General features: G+C 56.6%; 1 protein-coding gene across 7 annotated transcripts in view; it reads right to left on the bottom strand.

The window, feature by feature from the left end:
* Positions 1-19682, bottom strand: part of RNF123 (ring finger protein 123) — a 138996-nt gene that overhangs the window by 56727 nt on the left and 62587 nt on the right. For 6 of the 7 annotated variants that reach the window (XM_030570618.1, XM_030570622.1, XM_030570623.1 and 3 more), the window contains 13 exons: positions 17105-17211; positions 16503-16695; positions 15328-15473; positions 13971-14054; positions 13026-13133; positions 11142-11319; positions 8963-9037; positions 8162-8249; positions 7692-7779; positions 7398-7482; positions 3696-3835; positions 3315-3503; positions 412-487 (listed from right to left, as the gene is read on the bottom strand). In XM_030570618.1, coding sequence (XP_030426478.1) covers positions 412-487; positions 3315-3503; positions 3696-3835; positions 7398-7482; positions 7692-7779; positions 8162-8249; positions 8963-9037; positions 11142-11319; positions 13026-13133; positions 13971-14054; positions 15328-15473; positions 16503-16695; positions 17105-17211 — 1557 coding nt within the window. The remainder of the gene's footprint in view (positions 1-411; positions 488-3314; positions 3504-3695; positions 3836-7397; positions 7483-7691; positions 7780-8161; positions 8250-8962; positions 9038-11141; positions 11320-13025; positions 13134-13970; positions 14055-15327; positions 15474-16502; positions 16696-17104; positions 17212-19682) is intronic. The other variant, XM_030570621.1, reaches the window with a different exon arrangement.

Raw genomic sequence — 19682 nt, 5'->3', positions numbered from 1 at the left:
CCAAAGGGGAAGTGAGGAAGGCAGAGACACCTGCGGTAGGACAGAGGGTCTCATGGAAACAGCCAGGGAATCGGGAGTAAGCATAATGCTCAAGAGCCCTGTTTACATCTCCTTGGGCCTGTCATGCAAGTGCCCATGGTTGGGTTAGCAGGTCACCCTTCTGTCTGACTCAGAAGAAGAATGCCCCCTGCTATAGCCCCAGCCCGCAGCATCTCAGGTTCCCGGCCACATAGCCCAGCATCCAATGACAGCCCTAGAAGATCACAGACCGGGCCTATCTCTGCAAAGCACCCACACAGCCACATCACTCCACTGGCGAGGGGGGTACCTGAATCCCCTAGGCCCCCCAGACAGCCACCAGTAAGTTCCTGATAAGCAAGGATGTAGCCAGACCCAACAAGGGTGACTCACCTGGCAGCCGGAGGTTGACCACTCTATCAAACAGGTTCCGTTCAGCTGTCACCCGATTCAGCACCTGGTTCAACAGCTGTGTGGGGACAGGAGAGCTGTCAGGAGAGACTGTTCCTATCTCCCGGACAGGACACTCGCCTGAGCAGGACGGAGCAGCCCCGTTCCAGCTGTCAGCCCCAGCCTCAAGTCAGTGCATCACCCTCAGAGAGCACACCCGCCACATGCAGGGCCTCCGCAGGAGATAGCCCCTCTTCCACTAGCTACTCCTGAACCTCCCACCAGCCGGACAAGAGGCATCTGGCTGAGCGCATCCCATGGATTGTTAAGGATCCACATAACAGAGCACAATGACAGAGCAGACTGCAGCCCTCCCATCCCTACTGGGGTGATGCCTGGGAGAACGGCAGCTCCCAGCATGCAGCGTTCCATCAGGAGTAGACAGTGCAGCTGCACTGCAAGAGATGGCAGCAGCAGTGCAACACTCCCCCTGTGGGTGCACACGGACTCCCAACAGGCCACATGCACATCAGCAGGGCAAGCAGCACTGGTAGCCCCTGGTGGGCAGTGGGCCACAGTATGCAGCAGTGAGAGGCTGAACACATGGGCAGTCACATCAGCTGCATTCCAGGCTGCAGTCAGTCCGCAGGAAGCTCTCACCAAGGAAAAGCTACATTCCAGGCCACATCGTCGCCAACGGCACAAGTGGTCAGAGTGGGCCAACCAAGTGTCAGCTGTGAGCAGGGCTGGGTGCAGGCACTTGCTGGCTAACAACTGCCAATTGCCTGAGGAGCTCTCTGCTGAGCCCAGGATCTAACAGGACTAGGACTGCTGGTCCCCAAGCACAGCAAGGAAACAGCTCAGGCCCAGGAGGCTGCTGGGCAAATCACATACAACCAAGCTCCACCCAGACTAGCAGCAGGCTTCTGCCTCACCTGGCAGTGAAACCAAATGTTGTTAGGCTCCAGGGCGAACCCCCACTGGGACAGCTGAGCCTCTGGCCATGCCCTTTCCAGCACACAGCCCACCTCAGCTCACTCAGCACACTTGTTCTGCTGCCCTCATGGCTTCTCTTCTTTCAGCTGAAAGCAAATCCCTGGTGCAGCCAAGTAGGTAGGGCTGGCTCCAGTGGGACCCCCATGGCACAGGGCGGGTCTGGTGACAGCACCACCTGGGCACCCAGTGGTCTCTGTCTGCAGCAGGGCAAGCCATGGGAGCAGACAGGCCTACTCTCACTCTCCCCACCCCACCCAGCCCTCACTCTGCCCTACCTGTATTTGTATAACCCCCTTCCCTGGCCATGTCCCCTCTCAGGCAGCGAGGCCCCACCTTGGCTACACGCTGTCTGACCCTGCCATCACACCCTCTTGTGGTCTATCCTGGGATACAGGCATGGCACACAACAGTATGCTAGGGAAAGCTGCTGGTGGTGCTCCCATCTCCTGTACTGCACCCCTCCTGCAGCTCCCCATTACAACAGAAAGCGAGGGGTATGCCACTGCACTCTGGCGGGTGGCTAGGCTCAGAGCTGTGCTGCCAGCTCAGCTGGCCAATGTGGGCCCCAGAGGGCTTGTACCTAGTCATTCCTGGCACAGCGTCCCCTGCCTGGAGCCCTGGCCAGATGACATGGCCTTGCCCAAAGCAACCTCTCAGAGTGGAGACACAGAGGAGAGCCTTAGGACCTAGTGCAGCCTTGGGCCTAGCACAGGCCAGGGAACAACACCTCGCAATTCCAGCCAATGACTGGTGGCTGGCCAGAGCAGAGCTCTGGGAAAGAGACATCCAGTCCCGATTTACAGATTCCCAGGACGGAGAATGCCCCCCAGGTAATCTGCTCCGAGGGACTAGGGCTTCACTCAGACAGCTGGGGTCATGCTTCATTTGATCTTTGCCAAATTCAGCTCCCTGTCCTGGCTCGTGCTCTGCCTTTAGCTGCTGGATGTCAGAGCCCACTGCTCACAGACACATTCTCCCTGCAGAGGGACTCTGCCTGGGGTCAAGTCACCTTTTACTCCTCATTTCAATAAGATGCTAGTGCAGCTGCTCTGCACACCAAAGGGGACTTGTAAAACCAAGCATTATGTCAGTTCAAGGCTATGTGTGGATGCAGACTGCAGAAGGAAAGTTGCTAAACTGATTTTAGTTATACTAGTTTTAGCCACAGGGCTGTGGTCGGCAATGGAGGTGCCAGGGTGGAAATAGTAGTGGGTCATGATTAAGGAGCAAGGGCAGAACTGGGGAGGAGGAAATCCCAAGACAGCAACAGCAGGGGGCTGCAGGTCAGTCGCTGGGGGCACTAGCAGAGCTGAGAAGGGGTGGAAGCTAGGGACTGGAACAGCAGAGGGCTATCGATTAGGATTGAAGGGTATTGGCACAGCAAGAGTGCGCACCCAGGTCTGGAATACCCACCCTAACTTGATTTCAGATTCCAAGTAAGGCCAGCTATTCCCTCCCCTGCTTCCCTTGAGTTCACATCAAGCAGATGAATGCATCTCCTCTCTCTCACGGCTTTGTACAACTGCCACTTCTGCATGATCTGAGCAGCTGCCATGTGAAAGCCACTGGCATGGGGAGGTCCTCAGTGTGCAGTCCGGAGCATGCATCTCTTCTCCCTCATGGGGTTGCAAGGAGTTCCGCGTGGAATGGGTTTCTGTGGGGTAGGGGGCTGATGAGGTGCCTGCTGGAAAAGCTTAATCACATAGGAGGGCTTGGCAGCGCCTAGAGTCAGCCAGATTTCTCCCACAATAGCTGCCCGCAGGTACATCAGCCTGAGAAACTGATGCTGGATCCCTTGGGTTGGTAGATTAAACAGGGACACCAGGGAAGGGGGCTCTTTATTCAAGCCATCCTGCCCTCAGCAGGGGGTGCTCTTGCCTGCTCCACCGGCTCCCAGCATGGGGATGTACCTGGGCGAGTCTCCTGAGCAACAGCTCCGAGGACGGGCGGCTCCAGTCGAGGAAAATCTCAGGGGCCAGCGTGACAGTCATTTCCAGCACCCTGAGAAGGCTCACCGACAAGTCGAAGCACGTTGCGCACACCTTCAGCTGGCGGCTGTCCACAAAGTTCCTCTCCAGGCGCTCTGCTGCCTGCTGGATCTGTCCAGGCACAGGACACAGCTTAGTACAGGGCCTTGCAAGGAACAGAGGCCTCCACTCGCTCATGCACTCGTCAGGGCTGTGCTGCTGGACTCCGCAGGCAGGCTGCCCTGGCCTGGTTCCCAGAAACCACCCCTGCATAGCCTGTTGGGGTCCCTACTAGGTGCTGTCCAGCCAAGCCCTGGCACTCACCTCTTGGATCATGCCAATGAACTCCGAGAAGGCCCAGTTGAGCTGGTTGAGGACGCTGTTGAGGAAGCTAGGTGTCATGTCGCAGTCACTGCGCAGCAGATCGGCCATGTGCTGCTGCAGAAGAGTGGAGGGGCATGGCTCTAGGACCAAAGGGCAGAAGCGTCAAGGGCAGACCCAGCACTAGGACAGGGGGCAGCCTGGGATGCCCAGCTCAGGGAGGCAGGCAGCTGGGATAGGCACCGGCCTGGTGCCATGCAGCACTTTAAGGCCAGGCGGGAAACTGAGCATGAAGCAGACAGCCCCTCATGCCCAGCTGCTGGACAGTGAATAGAGATGGCAGGTGCCCTGTAAGGCTAGGTCCACAGACTATTCTGAGCAGAGCTTGTCTGTGGGCTGCCAGCACTGCCCTGCATAAGCTGGGCCACAGCTGCGCATGGTCACGGCTCTTGTTCCCTCCCTTCCTCCCAGGGGAACAGCAGCCCTGCAGCTGACCACTAACCAAGCCTCTCGTGCTCGGCTCCAGAAAGCCATGGACTAGCTCTGCAGTAACCTCTCCTGACGCCAGCACCACAGTCGCTGCCCTGCTCCCAGACACCCGCCCCTTCACCTGGACCCTGGCCTGCCCGGATGCGCTCAGAAGGCCAGTGAGGAAGGTGCTCCCTCCCTAAGGTGGGGCAGAGCCCTCCCCCAGGGCTGCACTCCCCTGGCCCAGGCAGGCTGATGCAGAGAACCTAAGGCCGTTTCTCAGCACTCTCACCATTGCTCCCCAACTCAGCCCTCTCAGTGTTGGCAGCCCCCAGTACAAACACACTGAGGCCCAATGCGGCTCAGCCAGTGTCCCTCCCTGGCAAAGATAGGGCTCGGGCTTAGGCACTACCCAACAGAGAAGGGGAAGGGAGGGGAATGGACACTGCACCGCAGCCCCTAATCACTACCACAGCCACAGGGCCCAGCACTGAGCCATGCCTGCTGCAGCAGGGGGGCTGTCACGTTCCTGCATGTGGGGAGCCCCGGCAGGGAATGCAGATAGCAGCAGCTCCCTGGAGTGCAGGGCCCCCGCATGTCCTGCTGAGCAGAGCCACCCCAGTCTCAGCAGCCAGAGCCCTGCTCCCAGGAGGGACCGACTGGCACCAACAGCAGCCCTGGGACTGGCCCAGACAATGAGCAGCAGGGCCTGAAGCTTCCTGGCCCTTGCGCTCCCCCTTGCAGCAGGGAATCCGAATGCTGCAGACCAGGGCACTCTGTCCTGCCCTCTTGAGGGAGGGAAGGGTGCCTGGCCTGGCAGCACGCTGCTCCTCTGAACACTCCATCCTGCCTCTAGCAAGGGCCAAAGTGCCCAGGTCTAAGGGACGTGGGCCTGCTTTCCAGGGCCACCAGGCCAGAAGGGAGCAAGGGATGTGCCAGCGTAGACAGCCTGCTTGGACTCCCAATGCAGCAGGAGACTCTAGATGCTTGGGGGCGCCTCTGACAGTTGGACCTGGTGCTCTGGGGCAGGGAAGCAGCACTTCCCTCAAGCCACCCTTGAGACATAGCCCACACAATGGGCACTGCATTGGAATTAGCCCCTTGTCCTCCTGCCCCACCCAGGCAGGGGCAGAACCCAAGGGCATCTCTGCAGAACGTGCTCCCTTGCAATTAGAGCAGCATTCATTATTGGTTCAGGGGCTGCACAGACTAGCAGCGACGGGAGCCAGGCCCATTCCTCTGCTTGCTCAGACCTTTCCCAATCAGATACCGGGGCACCCCGGAGCAGAGCCACACCACCGCTGCCCTGGGGGTGCAGCAAGCATGCCACACAGCTGCCAGCACAGGACATGGGGATGTTGCCAAGGCACTCTCTAGCCCGCAGGCCAAGGCAGAGGCTGGTGCAGCTCATACCCTGGATCTGCCAGCTCTGTCTACCCCCCAGTTACAGCAACTCCCCCATCTCTCAGGAAGGAGGCAGCCACCCTTCACCATGAGCCAGGAAGCCACCACCATGGTGATGGCAGTCCTAGGTGAGTGGCCCCCCCCTCTGCACAGCTGCAGCACGAGCTCAGGGCACTGGCATGAGCTGCCCCATCTCCCTGGTACAGAGCTGAGATGCAGGCCAAGGAGCCCCTCCCCCACCAGGGCTCCACCAGGACTGGAGTGGGTGGGGGGAGGGCCAGAGGCACACCTGGAGGAGAAGCACCACAAGGAAACTAAGAGCTACTACACGACCACACAAGACAGGGCCGAGCAAACAGCAAACTTACGCTGGAGGCTAGCAACAGACAGATCTCCTGAGCCCCCGAGAGAGAGAGAGACAAGAGCGGCATTACAGAGGGAGCAGGGCGCAGTGCAGCACCTATGGCTGCAGGGCCCTACGCCCACACCCAGAGCGGTGTGCCAGCTGCTGACCTGGCATCACCAGAGCTCTCCACCCAATGAGAGCGAGGCCCAGCGGCTTGTATGTGCACACACACACACCCCCAGAGCCCAGCTGCATGCGCGCGCGCGCACACACACACACACACACACACACACACCCCGAAGCCCAGCGGCTTCTTTGTGCATACACTCCCCCACAGAGCCCAGCTGCAAGTACGCACGCACACACACCCACACCCCAAGACCCAGCAGCTTGTGTGCACGTACACACACATGCCGCCAAGGCCCAGTGGCCCTCACACAGCTCCATGTAGGGAGCAGAACTCCAGGGACTGAGCAGCAAAGGGAACAGACAAAGGGAGGACACAGAAAGGAGGATGCCACCATATCTCCTCTATTAACTGGCACCCCGCATGGGCATGCCAAGCGCCTGGCTGGCAGTGTGACATTTGGATTCATTTGCTTTTCTGAGGCCTCCACTGCCACTAGTGCAGCTGGTTTGCCCAGGGCTTGGGTGGAGCTGGGGCGCTTTGGAACAGCATGGCCTGCTCACAGAACTTGCTGACTCCCCAGATCACCTACTGCCCCAGCGAACAGACTAAGACTGGCCCTTCCAACTCCTCGTTGGCTGAAGCCAGGGGGACACTGCTCCAGTCATTGCTGCAGCAAAGCTGGCTGCGGCCAGCTGCCCTGGCCCCTGCTGCTGTCCACAAGCAAGGCCCCAGGCCACAACAGCACAGGAGTGCGATGGAACAAGGGCACCAGAGCAGTGGGGTATGGAGAAGGGAATAAGCCCCCCTCAGGCTTCTGCCATCGTATGTTCCCTGGCGCCCCAAGAAGCCTCTGCTCACGCCTCCTCCATCACCTGCTGAAGAGCCCCTGGCTCAGCATTTGCACACTGCTGGGGCTGTTCCCAGCACCTCCGGCTGGGCCTGCTGGACACACCCCTGGTTCCCCACCAGCAAGGCCCCACTAGATTCTGGCGCCAGACCCCACCCCGCCCTTAGCACCCCCAATGCTGCAAGCGTCTTGGCACCAGACGCCACTCTCCCTCCCCAACTGCGAGTGCCCCAATATCACCCTCAATTCCATAAACACCCTGGCGCCAGACCCCACTCTCCCCCCTGCCCCCAGACCACAAGCGCCCCAGCACCAGACCCTGCCTCCCCACCGCCGCCAATGCCGCAAGCGCCTCACACCAGACCCCACCCTTCCCCCAACAATGCTGCAAGCGCCTCGTGCCAGACCCCACTCCCCCTCCACAGCCACAATTGTCCTGGCACGAGATGCCAGCCTCCTCCTCAATGTCGTGAGCGCTCCAGTGCCAGACCCTGCCCCCACCCCACTCACTCTGCAGGCTGGGGAGATTGGCATCCTCAGGCTTGGTTTTCAGCAGGTGCGGGAGCCGCGTGTACCTGTATCCAAACCCACAGCCCTGCGGGGAGGGAGACAAGGGAAGGGTTAGGGCAGGGCTCCCCAGGCCACCACGGCAGAGCACTGAGGTGTGCCAGGCAGGCTGAAGGGGACACCGCAGGTGCTGCCCAGCCTGTCAGGGAGAGGGCTGAGACCTCTAGTCTGCAGCTGAGTGATGGCCTCAGAGGCATGGGCCTAGGCTGCTGGCAGCGACAGGTAGTGGGACCTTACCCGCCACAGCCGAACAAGGATCCAGTTGGTCTGCGCCCACGGCCGCTGCTCGTAAGGAGCCAGAAGGTTCCTCATCATGGATATTCGCCTGCCAGATGGAAGGGATATGTTGGCAGCCAGAAACACAGGGAGGGGCAGGGTGGCACATCTGGGGTTCCTAGGGGCAGGGGAGGGAGAATGGCAGAGCACCAGTGTCTGTAGGGCCAGTACCTGTGGCACACCTTGGGGAGGGGCAGGGCCGACACCTGCGGCACACCCAGGGGAGGGGTTAAAATTAAGCTACATCTTCCCATCCCCGGCTAGTCTGCAGCTGATCTATCTCAGCAGCCATAATCACTGCTACTGCCCTTAGCCCAGCCTGCTCCAACCCAGGGACCTCTCAAAGCCCCACTGTCCTGACACCCACTCTTCCACTCCTAGCTCCTTTACCCCAGCTCCTCACGCAGTTCAGGGTGCGGGTTGGGACTTACTGCTCCTCTGGGATCCTCTCCACGGCCCGCAGCGAGTGTGGGTAGCAGACGTAGCTGGCCAGCGCCTGCATCAGTGAGTCCCGGATGTCTGGGGGCAGACGAGAGGGGCTAGGCTGATGCAGCAGGGCCAGGCCCATGACTGAGCCATGCAGGGAGCCAGGGAAGGGACTGGTCCCCGGCAGGAGGGACAAGTGGCATTTTAAATGATACAATCCAGGGGCTAGCTAGGGCCCTAGTAACACAGGCAACAGATCCCCTCCTGCAGGATCACTCCATCCTGCAGCCTCCCAGGCCGCCAGGCCATGGGCCAGGCTTGAAGCCACCTCAGGCCTTTTACAGTCACAGGGGAACTGCCTAGTCCCTGCTCATCTCCGCCCATCACCTGCACAACGGGGAGGTCATGAATTCCCCTACCCCACGCAGCTGAGAAATGCAAGACTTTTCTGAGAAATGGCCAATCTGTGCCCAGCCAAGACTCCAGGGATGGTGCTGAGCCCTCCAGGCAGCTGCCCAGGGTTTGCCATCGGCAGAGGAGCACGCCCAGGAGAACCCATCCCATGCCAGTAGCTAGGACTCTCTGCTCCCCTTCCCTTCCCCCTACTAATGCAATAACCTCAGCAATTGCTAGGAAAGCCACCCCAGGGTGCCCAGCAGCCCTGAAACAGCCAGCCTGCCCCCTTTGCTGCATTCCAGCAGCCCCTTGCTGCTCCAGGGCAAGGTCTGGCAGCAAGATGAGTGCTGGTCATTGCCTGGCCCTCACCCCCAACAGGCAGAGCAGTCACCCCAAGAGAACATCCTCACCAGTGCCGATGATCCTGGAGTCAGCAAAGTGCTTGGCCAGGATGGCAGCAAGACGTGTCAGAGTCTCTTCATAGCCTGCAAGGAAAGGGATTGAGCAGGTGGAGAAGGGCACAGTCCCATGCCCTCAGGCAGCCACAGGAACCACCCCTGCTGTGGAGCTTGGCGGCAGAGTTGGTTCCTATGTAACATAACAAGGTCTCCCCCACGTGGGGCAGCGATAACCATGGGAACAGTAACTGAATGGGTGTCTTTGCCTGAGCCCGCAGAGAGCCTGACATCATCGCTTTGAGTCAGCTTCCCCGGACGCAGCGGCTGCCAGGTACCTGGGGAATCCAGCAAAAGGCCAGCCATGCAAATAACCAACAGTTCCAAGTCTTAGCTGCGCATATGGGGACAATGGGTGCTAGACATAGGGAAGCCCCAGCACAGCAGGGAAGCCCCAGCACAGCAGCTCCAGGATGCTCAGGGAAGCACACCTGAGCCCAACTGCCCCTTCAAGGTGGGAACACAAAGGGTATGGCTCCTGCAGCTGGCTCAGCAGTGTGGCCCTGAGTGGCCTATATGCTCATGGGACACAGTTAGGAGCAACGTAACATTCTACTACACAGTGCTAGAAAACACTACCAGGGTGGGCCCCCACTGGGGATGCTGGACACGACCATTCTCTGCCGCAGAGTTTGAATACTTCAGGAGCAGGGCTCTGGCTCCATGACACACCAGGCTGGGCTGGACAAGAGGAGCCAGCAGGTCTGCAAATCCCTTCAATCAGCTGCACACACAGGGCCGTTTTGGAGTAGCACTTCGGCAGCAGCGGGCCAGCCGGGCAAGGCACTGCACACGCGGACAGAGCCCAGGCCAGAGAGTCGCCCCTCAGACCTTCTCCCTCCCAAGTCGGCACAGCCCTCATCCTGGGGGGATGCCCATGTCAGCCCCATGCTGCCTCTCACTGCGAGAGAAGCCGTGTATCACCCACCTGCCTGCCCTCCTTCCCTCCTCAAAGAGCAAGCAGATTTTCACTCAAACCTGCCAGAACACCACACCAAACGGCCTCCTCCCTGACACAGGAGCACATGCCACAGAACCAGGCGGGCGCTGGAGCCAGCTTGGCCAGCCTGGCTCTCAGACCCAAAGGACTCAGCAGGGAGGCTTGCATTGCCATTGGCTACACAAAGAGCTGGAAGTAGCCCAGCAAGGAAATCCAGACATTGCAGAGGATACTCGGGGCAGGGACGCAGGGGGAGCTGACCATCTCTCAGTGACTGCCTGGGTCTTGGCTTGCATTGGGCCTTCAGATCTGCTCCCTATACCTTGACTGCCAGCCCTGCCCAATCCGCCAGCCAGGCAGGCATGGGGCTAACCCCACAGAAGCAGAGGGGAGGGCAGAGCTGAGGAAGGGCCTAAACCTGAAGGGGATCTCAGGATGGGGAGCAGGGCAGGAAGGCACCACAAATCATGCAGGGCCCCAGCTCGGCAGCGACTTCAGCTGCAGAATTGGCCACAGACTCTCAGCTCCACTGGAGCAGAAGATGGCTTAGAAAGCAAAGGCCTGGTTGCTAGGAAGGGAGTGGGAACTGCCTATTCCACACCTTAGGTGTTGGCTCTGAAATGCAGTGACGGCAGCTTCACTGTTTGCCATTTCACTGCTGATGGTTTTAACAGAAACACCCCAGCTCGTCACCCCCATACTTGGCAGGGAGCAAAGAGGGTAGGCATCCCTTCTGTGCCCCAAACCAAGCTACTTCCATCACCCCCCAAGCCAAAAGTCATCTGCCAAAGTCTCCAACCCCCCCGCCAGCCACCACTGTGGCAAGCTAGACACCCACAGGGCAAACTCCACAACACACTGCAGAAGCAGGGGCAGCATATAATAAAGACAACATAATGGCCAAAGACGGCTTGGTCTCCTGGCTGCCTGCAAGTCCCCACATGCCGCAGGCTGAGAGCAGGTGACCAAGCCCAGGAAATCCCAATGGGCCCTTTTGGAATCCCAATCTAACTCAACAAGCTGCACCCCCCCCCCCCAAGGAAATGGCCAGCACTTGGTGCAGAGATGAGCACATGGCAGGGGAAGCAGCCCCGCCATCCCCTGGGAGCCTGCAGCCAAGGCGCAGCTTTGTCCTGCCCAGCACCAAGCCACAGCATAAGTCAGCAGTGATGGCAGCGCGAGCCCCCTCCTCACCGGGGAGCTCCTCCATGCAATGGACAGGGCTGAAGTAGTTCTTCAGCGCGCTGTAGCTGTTCATGGCCACACTGAGGTAGAACTCCGGCATGAAGGCGAAGAGCGAGCCCGTTCTGTCCCCGTGCTCAATGGTGCGGATGCACACTCGCAGCAGCCAGTATATGTCCTGCATCTTCTCCTGCCGGGGAGAACACAGCCACAAAAGACTCAGCTTCCAACCCAAGCAGGCCAGAAAAAGTTCTAGGCAATATACCGAAGTGACTGTTGCTGTGGGCACGAAGGATAAGAGGCTGAGGACTGAGTGGAGAGTCTCAGCACCATGCCATGTGGATAGCCAGGGGCAGCTCAACCCGAAGGGGCTTTGAACCAGAGGATGGAAGCTAAGAGTGAAAAAAGAAAGCAGAGTGCTGTCATCTTGGACTCCAACTCAGACAACATCTGAGTCCATCTGTAAAACTTCTAGCAAACCAGGTTACCCTTAAATTGGGCTGGTCAGTCATAAGTGGATTCAGCAGGTACCTAACTAGACCTTTTACGTGTATACCATGACACAGTGGATCAACAGTTGTTTAAACATTAACTATAATAATAAATGTTAATGGGAAAACGTCCAAAAGGGAGACAAACGGACTGGGTTTGTTCAAGCAAAAAGGCTTAACTCAAGGACTGGGTTAGGATCATGCCTGGCAAACAAAAGAGCAATGGGACCATAAATTAGTAACCCAAAACCAGTGTCAAGAATTAGGCCCAACAGTAAAGAAAACAATGGGAGGAGGGGCTATTTTGCCCATTACTTTTTTTGGAGGTTCCTTAAAAGACTTTTGGGGACAAATGAAAAAGCTGCTGAACAACAAATGCTAGCTGAGAGACGGGCTGCCCAAAAGCAGTGAGCCATCACCCTCAATCTCCAGGGCCTCCAGGAGCCACCCCTGGGCCTTTACTGTCCTAATTCTGAAAAATCTTCTGACCAGACTGGGTCAGAGAAAGGGAGCCAAAATACATTGCTGCCTCCACCAGCTCCAGCTAAACCCCAATCACTCCCTAGGATGAAGATATTGGTGCCTGCTATCACATGCCTCCCTTCCCCTCCTTCCCGCTGCTTTATGTTTTCCTAGCCCTCTTTTTCCTTCTAAGGACCATATGCTCTGCAACACTGCTGTAAGCCTGTAACCAAAAACACAGCTAAAAGCAATTCCCTGAACCGACCTGCACGGGGACAAGTTGCCAAGTGCGGAAGTGGCTGATCAGACCACATGCTGAGCCCGTGTGGGTGCAAGTCAGAGCCAGCCCCAGAGACAGAAGCTGCATTTTCTCTTTGTGGTTTTTTCCCCTTTTCATGGTCTTGTCTCACTCTGTTTTGTGGAAAGGGGACTGAACTTTAACAGCAGTGGCAGCTCCAGCCCATTCCAACTCACAGTTTTTCTTTTCCCCAAAGAGAATAGCTAGTACCATCTTTACTTCCACCTAAGGCTTAGATATGGGGGGGCGAGGGAGCATTCCTGCCAAAGCCTCTACAGCTCAAAGGGAGGGGGTGGGGGTAGGAGAAGAAATATTGTTACAATGAAAGCCCCACTTAAAATACTGGAAATGTGAAGTTAACTGGGTTTCCTTCTTTTTCTAGATCTTTACTGAAATGCTGACTGGTTTGTAATGGTGCATTTGCCATGGTACTAGCAGGTCGAGGTCTCTGCTCACCCCACCCCAAATCAACATTAAAGAGTTTTAAACAGGAACAGTGGCAGGTCACGTTTACCCCTGGGACTCTCTGGGCCCCTCTAGTCCATTAAAATCAATACGACAAGCCCCACAGCTCAAAATTTCACAGGTCAGGCTGAACTGCTGCCCACCCTCCCCCTGGCTCCTCCCAGCACACGCTTCTCTCACCTTGGAGTAGATGGTGACATTGATCCAGGCTAGCCGGCGACTCAGGTGGTTGAGTTTCTCCGAGAAAACCTTCTGGCTTTTCACCAGCTCCTCATAGATGTCCCTCCTCTGAAAGAAGCATAGCGGGTGTGAGGAGCCACTCCCTGCCCAGACAGGCAAGGTGCAGAGCAGAATGGACAGGACAAAAGCGGTCCCCCCCTTCTATGGTTTGCAAGGGAGGACAGAGGGACCAGAGTCCAGTCTTGCCCAGCCAAGAGGCATCCATATGAAGGCTGGGGGAGTGAAAGCCAGAAACAGAGCAACGCCCAGGTGGGATCCATTACTGCCCTGACCAGCAAGAACCCAGGACCAGGAACTTTGGCCCAGGTATTAGCCCCAAATCACCTGCTCTAAGAGGTGGCCTTTGGTAGGACTGGTCAGATGGAGTTACCCTCCACCCGCAGGAGTCCTGATCCAGAAACTATTCTGGGCATTTTCTGTCTGTTTTTTTGGTGGCACCACCAGCCAGGTGTCCTTCCACTAAGCCCCAGTGCTGCATGCGGTGGTGCCCAGACCCAAAAGAGGCGGGGGGGAGAGAGGCATCTATGCCATAGGCTGGGTTTGGAGGGTTATTTTATTCAATACCCTTGGGGATAGAAACTCTACAGCCCATAACAGACCAGTCTAGTGCACCTGTCCCATGAGGCAGGCCCCTCAGCCTGCAAGCCCCTGAAGTAAATGGAGAGCAACACCTGTGCTTCTATTCCTCCTGGCCTGCTGCTGGGGCCTGCACTCTAGAGAAGCAGCAACTGGACCACACAGTGCACATGCCCCTCCTCCCTGACAGCCTCCTTGCAGCCCCCATTTTGAGCTATCCTCCAGCAGAGAAGGCAGAGCCCTTTGCCACAAGGCTCTGCAAAGGCTACAAAGATGGAAGTTGGGGGGGCTACCAGAGGGACTCCTTACCTTCTTTGGACATCGGCTAATCTTCTCCTCTGTGTCCTTCAGTGCCAGGGCATATTCGTTCACATCATCGGACACACCCACCATCTGAAAGGCAAGTGGGGATCAGTGATGCCAGCACAGAGCTTTTCCAGAATGGTCAAGAGCAGCAACCCAGCCAGCATCGTGGTGCTCCACTCCCCTGGCTGGGCTGCTCTCAGCAGCCTGACCTTGGAAAGCAGCAAACCATCCATAGAATCACAGAATATCAGCATTGGAAGGGACCTCAAGAGGTCATCTAGTCCAACCCCCTGCTCAAAGCAGGACCAATCCCCAACTAAATCATCCCAGCCAGGGCTTTGTCAAGCCTGAGCTTAAAAACCTCTAAAGAAAGGAGATTCCACCACCTCCCTAGGTAACCCATTCCAGTGCTTCACTACCCTCCTAGTGAAAAAGTTCTTCCTAATATCCAACCTAAACCTTTCCCACTGTAACTTGAGACCATTACTCCTTGTTGTCATATGGTACCACTGAGAGCAGTCTAGATCCATCCTCTTTGGAACCCTCTTTCAGGTAGTTCAAAGCAGCTATCAAATCCCACCTCATTCTTCTCTTCTGCAGACTAAATAATCCCAGTTCCTTCAGCCTCTCCTTATAAGTCAGCATTGTGGCACTCTGGTCCCTTGGCTGGGCTGCTCTTTGCAGGCCAGGGGGTCAGAAGGCTGGAGCTGCAGTGATTTGCTCTCACTGCAGATACAGGAGCAATTCCTCCTCACCAAACCCAGCCAGTTGCTCAAACATAGCAAAGGCTAAAGGACCAAAAGCAAGACCTATGCTAGCTTGTAACCCCCTATGCTATGCTAGTAGTGAGCCCCGCGCTGTCCTGGATTGAACTGGGTGGGCTGAGCACAGACGTCCAGATCCCAATGTGCCCTGGGCTGCTCAGGTGAACAGCCATCTGGCCCAGCATCCCTGTGCTCTAGGCCCCAGCACTCTGCTGTTACTCAGTTCCCATTCTCCAGGAAAAGGACTCAGCCTTACCCAAAACATGGGGGTGAGAAGAGTGCTGGAGATCAGGGACTCAGCTGCAACCTCCAGTGACACTGAAGCATAGCAAATGCAATTTGGGACAGGATCTACAGTCCCTACTGGAGACATGTGGTCCCCTCGTGCTAGAGCCATCATCCCAGGATGAAGGCAACAACAAACAAAACAAAGCTGTGCCACAGACAGACATGAACACTGGCCAAGGTGGCCTTCCCTCTTTGGTGGCTCAATGGGCACAAAGGAGCTGGCTCACTGCAACGAGTCACAGATGCCGGCCCGAGTGTGAGCCAGCACGACAAGGGCTGTGATCTTCTCCTCTATGAGTCCTGCTCACCTTACCAAGCTGCTGGTGGACGCTAAGGTTGTACATCATCACTATTCCATCCAGGATCTCCAGAAGAGAGTTCTCAGTGATTGACTGCTCCGGCTCCTCAGGGGGTCTCCCCAGTAACAGACCCTCATTTCCATGGCTGCCTTCTACTGCAACCCAGCCCCAAGACAGAACAGAGTTCTCAGCAGCGTCGCTGGCAGTGCAAGGCCTGCACACCTCTCAGCCAATGCATCACCCCAGTGTGCAGTGTTTTCAGGTACCATGTCAACAGCACAGCTCCCTCCCACTCCATGCCTTACCCCAGCCCTCGTTCCCTCTCTACAGGCCTGGGGGCCTCACACAAAGGGGTCAGTCCTGTCTGACGTGCTACTGCAGTCTGGCCCCGCACACAGCCCTTATCCTCCCCAGGCCAAGGAGGGAAGTGCCTGGCAAACACACATTGAGCAGAATGGTGTGAGCCTCCAACTCTTCCCTCTGCATGCTGGGAAAGGGCTCGGCACAACTGGGGCATTCCAAGCACTGCCAGGCAAATGAGCCAAACCCAACAGTTTCTGCCAAAATCAGAGTGAGGCCAAGATCATCAAGGGTTGGAAGGGCCAGGAACTCAGCCCCAAGGTCTGCGTTACGTGCCATTAATCTGCAGTGCTGAGTGCCTCTGACTACAGATTTGGGTTCCACCAACTGGGCTCTAACCTGCCTCCACGTGAGCCCCGAGCCCCACTGCCTGGTCTGCTCCTGCACTGCAGCAGCCGGGGCTGAGTCCTCAGCCACTGGGCTCGCCTCCTTGCCTTTGGGTAGGCAACCAGATAGTTTTTAAAGAAAAATGCAGGCGCTTTGATAACCTGCTTCAGGAGAGACTTCACCAGCCCAGGCTGCCCGCGCCAGGACCAGCGCTGCCATGACAGCACACAGGCTCACCCCAGCTCTCCAACAGCTCCTGCAAGCAGGGCTATGCCCAGAATATTGCCAGCCCCCAGCACCTCCAGGCTTTGAGCATCACACACTGAGCTCACCAGCTGAGCGACAACTCCTCAGTCAGTCAGCGAGCAATTGCTGTCATCCTTTCTCAGCTGACTCAGGGCTGATCCATTCCCCAGTGACTGGCTGGGCCTTTTCCTTTGCCTGCTTCCCCTACCCCTACCTAACACCTTGGCAAGCAAGCAGTGGGAACTACTCACTGTCATCCTCTGTCCGCTGCTCCACACTCAGCGTGCGTGCTTTCATCTTCTCCAGGGTGCCCAGGGACCGCCGTGGGTTCATCAGGCTGACGGCAGCTGTACTGAGGAAGCGGTTGGCACGGCCCAGGGTGGGTGAGCTGAGCCAACTGGGCCTGGCAAGGGCACCACCAATGGCCAGTGCTGCAACTGGGCGCTGAGACACAGAAGGTCAGAAATGTAAGCAGTTCTATTTGTTAGGCTGACTACTAACTCCAAGCCCTTCATCTCCAAGGGTCGCAACTGTGCCAGCCCAGAGCTTCCCTGGCTTGCCAGGGCTAACGTGACAGACCCCAGCTTGCTCCCTCCCTCCCTGCCACAGCTGGGTTGGCTGTGCAGGACCAACAGGATGCAGCACCCTGCTCCAGCCACACAGGGAGCAGAGCTGTGCTGAGATGGAAATGCTTTTACAGGTACTTCTCTGATGGCAGCAGCACTTGAACACTGGACACCAGAAGCCACCAGGCTCACTCGGCAGGGACTGGAGCAGTAGGGCCAAGTCCCCTCTCTTCCCCATCATGTGGCTTCTCTAGCCACTGCTGGAGGCATAGGCCTACGGGGCCCACCTGGGCTGTGGATGTTGCAGACTCCTCATCCTCATCCAGGTCGTCCATGGTCACAGCCTGCAGCTCCGCAGGGTCAATCAGGATATCTGCTTTCAAAGCCAGGTCGTCTGTGTGAAAGGAGCCATGGGATCAGGGTTCGCTATGGACCCGCACCCTTGGAGTGCAAAATGGCACATGGCCAGCCCCAGAGGGTGCGGGGGGGGAGACACTGATGCTGTCCCAGTGAAGTCACAGCTTCAAGTCCCTTTGGTCTCCCCAACCCTGCCATTTCACGTGAGCCTATGCTCCTCTCCACTACTCCCTAGCTGGGCTACCACAGTACAAGTCTGCTACACCAGAAGCAGGGTTGGTGCTGCCATCACACATCCCTGGCACAACCCCACTATGTCAATAGCAAATCTGCAGAACTGGAGACAGCCCCAGTTCTGCCCACTGCGGCACCCCCGTAAGAGGCCATGGGCAGGCTCCAGGGACCAGGCGTGCCCAGGCTGGAGGAATGAGTCAGGGTCGGGAGGCTGTAGAGCAAGCAGAAGGGGCACACTCCTGGGAGATGGAGCAGTGCCCTCAGCCGGGGCACACACCATGGCACTGTTCTGCCCCATCTAACCTGGGGAAGATCCTGTCCATTACTGAAGCTCAGCCTGCACAGTGAGATTTGGGGGAGGGAGGGATAGCTCAGTGGTTTGAGCATTGGCCTGCTAAACCCAGGGTTGTGAGTTCAATCCTTGAGGGGGCCATTTAGGGATATGGGGCAAAAAATCTACCTGGGGATTGGTCCTGCTTTGAGCAGGTGGTTGAACTAGATGACCTCCTGAGGTCCCGTCCGACCCTGATATTCTATGATTCTATGATCCCAGCACCTCCATTCCAGCTCCCCAGGTGGCACCTGTGCCTCATAGTGCACAAACAGACGTGGGAAAGCCAGAAAGCTAAACCAAGGCAATAAGTACTGCCAGATTGGCAGGCATGTAGGCCACGCTGTGGGTCCAGGTCCCTCCATTGCTGCCCAGGTTTCACAGTAAGGCCCACCATTGCTGAGCATGAAGTGAACTGTCCCTTGGCATGGTAAGCTCCCTCGTGCTGACAGGGTAAGTGCTGGGGGTGCTCAGGCATCATGGCAATGGGGCCAGAGCCCAGACATCCCCCAGCAAGCCCTTCCTCTCTCCACTGCCCTTCCCTTCCTCCCCAATCCTGGAATCCCCTGCTCTCCCCTTTGAGTCCCCCAGGCCCCTCCATCTTCCCTTCCCCAGAGTCTCCCTCACCTCTCCTTCAGGTTCTCCCTGCACCTTAAAGGCACCCACTCCCTTCCATCTTTCAGTCTGTTAGCCACTAGTCCCTCCATCCTGGGCATGGCCCCCTCCATGGGGCTATCGTTGTCCCCCCTCTCCCTGCCCCCAAACCTCTCTAACAATCAAACCTCACATTAACCCCTTACAAGGAAGGGCACCATTTAAAATAACACAGTAGGAAAGGGAAGCATGCAAGGTAGCTAGGGCCAAATGACACTGCAGACTCCTTCTAGGTGCCTAGATTCCCAGGCCACTAGGGACCATTGTGCTCACCTAGTCTGACCCCTGGTAGAGCACAGGCCAGAGACCTGCCCCACAAGCATTCCTGCAGCAGAGTTATTAGAGAAACAGCCAATCCAGAGTTAAAAATTGTTAGAGATGATGGAGCATCCACCATGCCCCTGGGTAAGTTGTTCGAACAGTCAATTATCCTCACTGTTAAAAATGTAGGCCTGATTTCCAGTCTGGATTTGTCTAACTTCAGCTTCCAGCCATTGGATTGTGTTAGACCTTTCTCCGCTAGACTGCAGAGCCCATTGTTAAATATTTGTTCTCCATGTAAGTACTGATAGACTGTGGTCAAGTCAACCTTTAACCTTCTCTCTGTTAAGTTAAATAGATTGAGCTCCTTGCATCTCTCACTATAAGGCAGGTTTTCCAATCCTTTCATCATTCTTGTGACTCTTCTCTGACCCCTCTCCAATTTATCCACATCCTTCTTGAATTGTGGACACCAGAACTGGACACAGGATTCCAGCAGTGGTTGCACCAGTGCCAAATCCAGTGGTAAAATAACCTCTCTATTCCTACTGAGATTCCCATTTATGCATCCCAGAATCTCATTAGATCTTTTGGCCACAGTCAGACTAGGAGCTCCTGTTCACCTGATTATCCACCACGACCACCAAAGATTTTTCAGTTACTGCTTCCCAGAAGAGTGTCCCCCAGCCTATACAATACAGCCTACATTCTTTGTTCCCAGAAACATACATTTAGATTGAGCCATATTAAAACACATCTTGTTTGCCTGAGCCCAGTTTATCAAGCAATCCAGGCTGCTCTGTATCGGTGACCTGTTCGCTTCATTATTTACCACTCCCCCAATTTTTGTGTTATGTACAAAAGTATTAGTAATGATTTTATGTCTTCTTCCATGTCATTGATAAAAATGTTAAATAGCGTAGGGCCAAGAACAGACCCTCATAGGACCCCACTGGAAACACACTAGCTCAATGATGATACCCCATATGCAGTTACATTTTGAGACCTATCAGTTAGCTAGTTTTTAA

This window comes from Gopherus evgoodei, chromosome 7, assembly GCF_007399415.2.
Source record: "Gopherus evgoodei ecotype Sinaloan lineage chromosome 7, rGopEvg1_v1.p, whole genome shotgun sequence".
NCBI classification, from domain to species: domain Eukaryota; kingdom Metazoa; phylum Chordata; order Testudines; family Testudinidae; genus Gopherus; species Gopherus evgoodei.
This window is presented reverse-complemented; position numbering and strand designations above follow the sequence as displayed.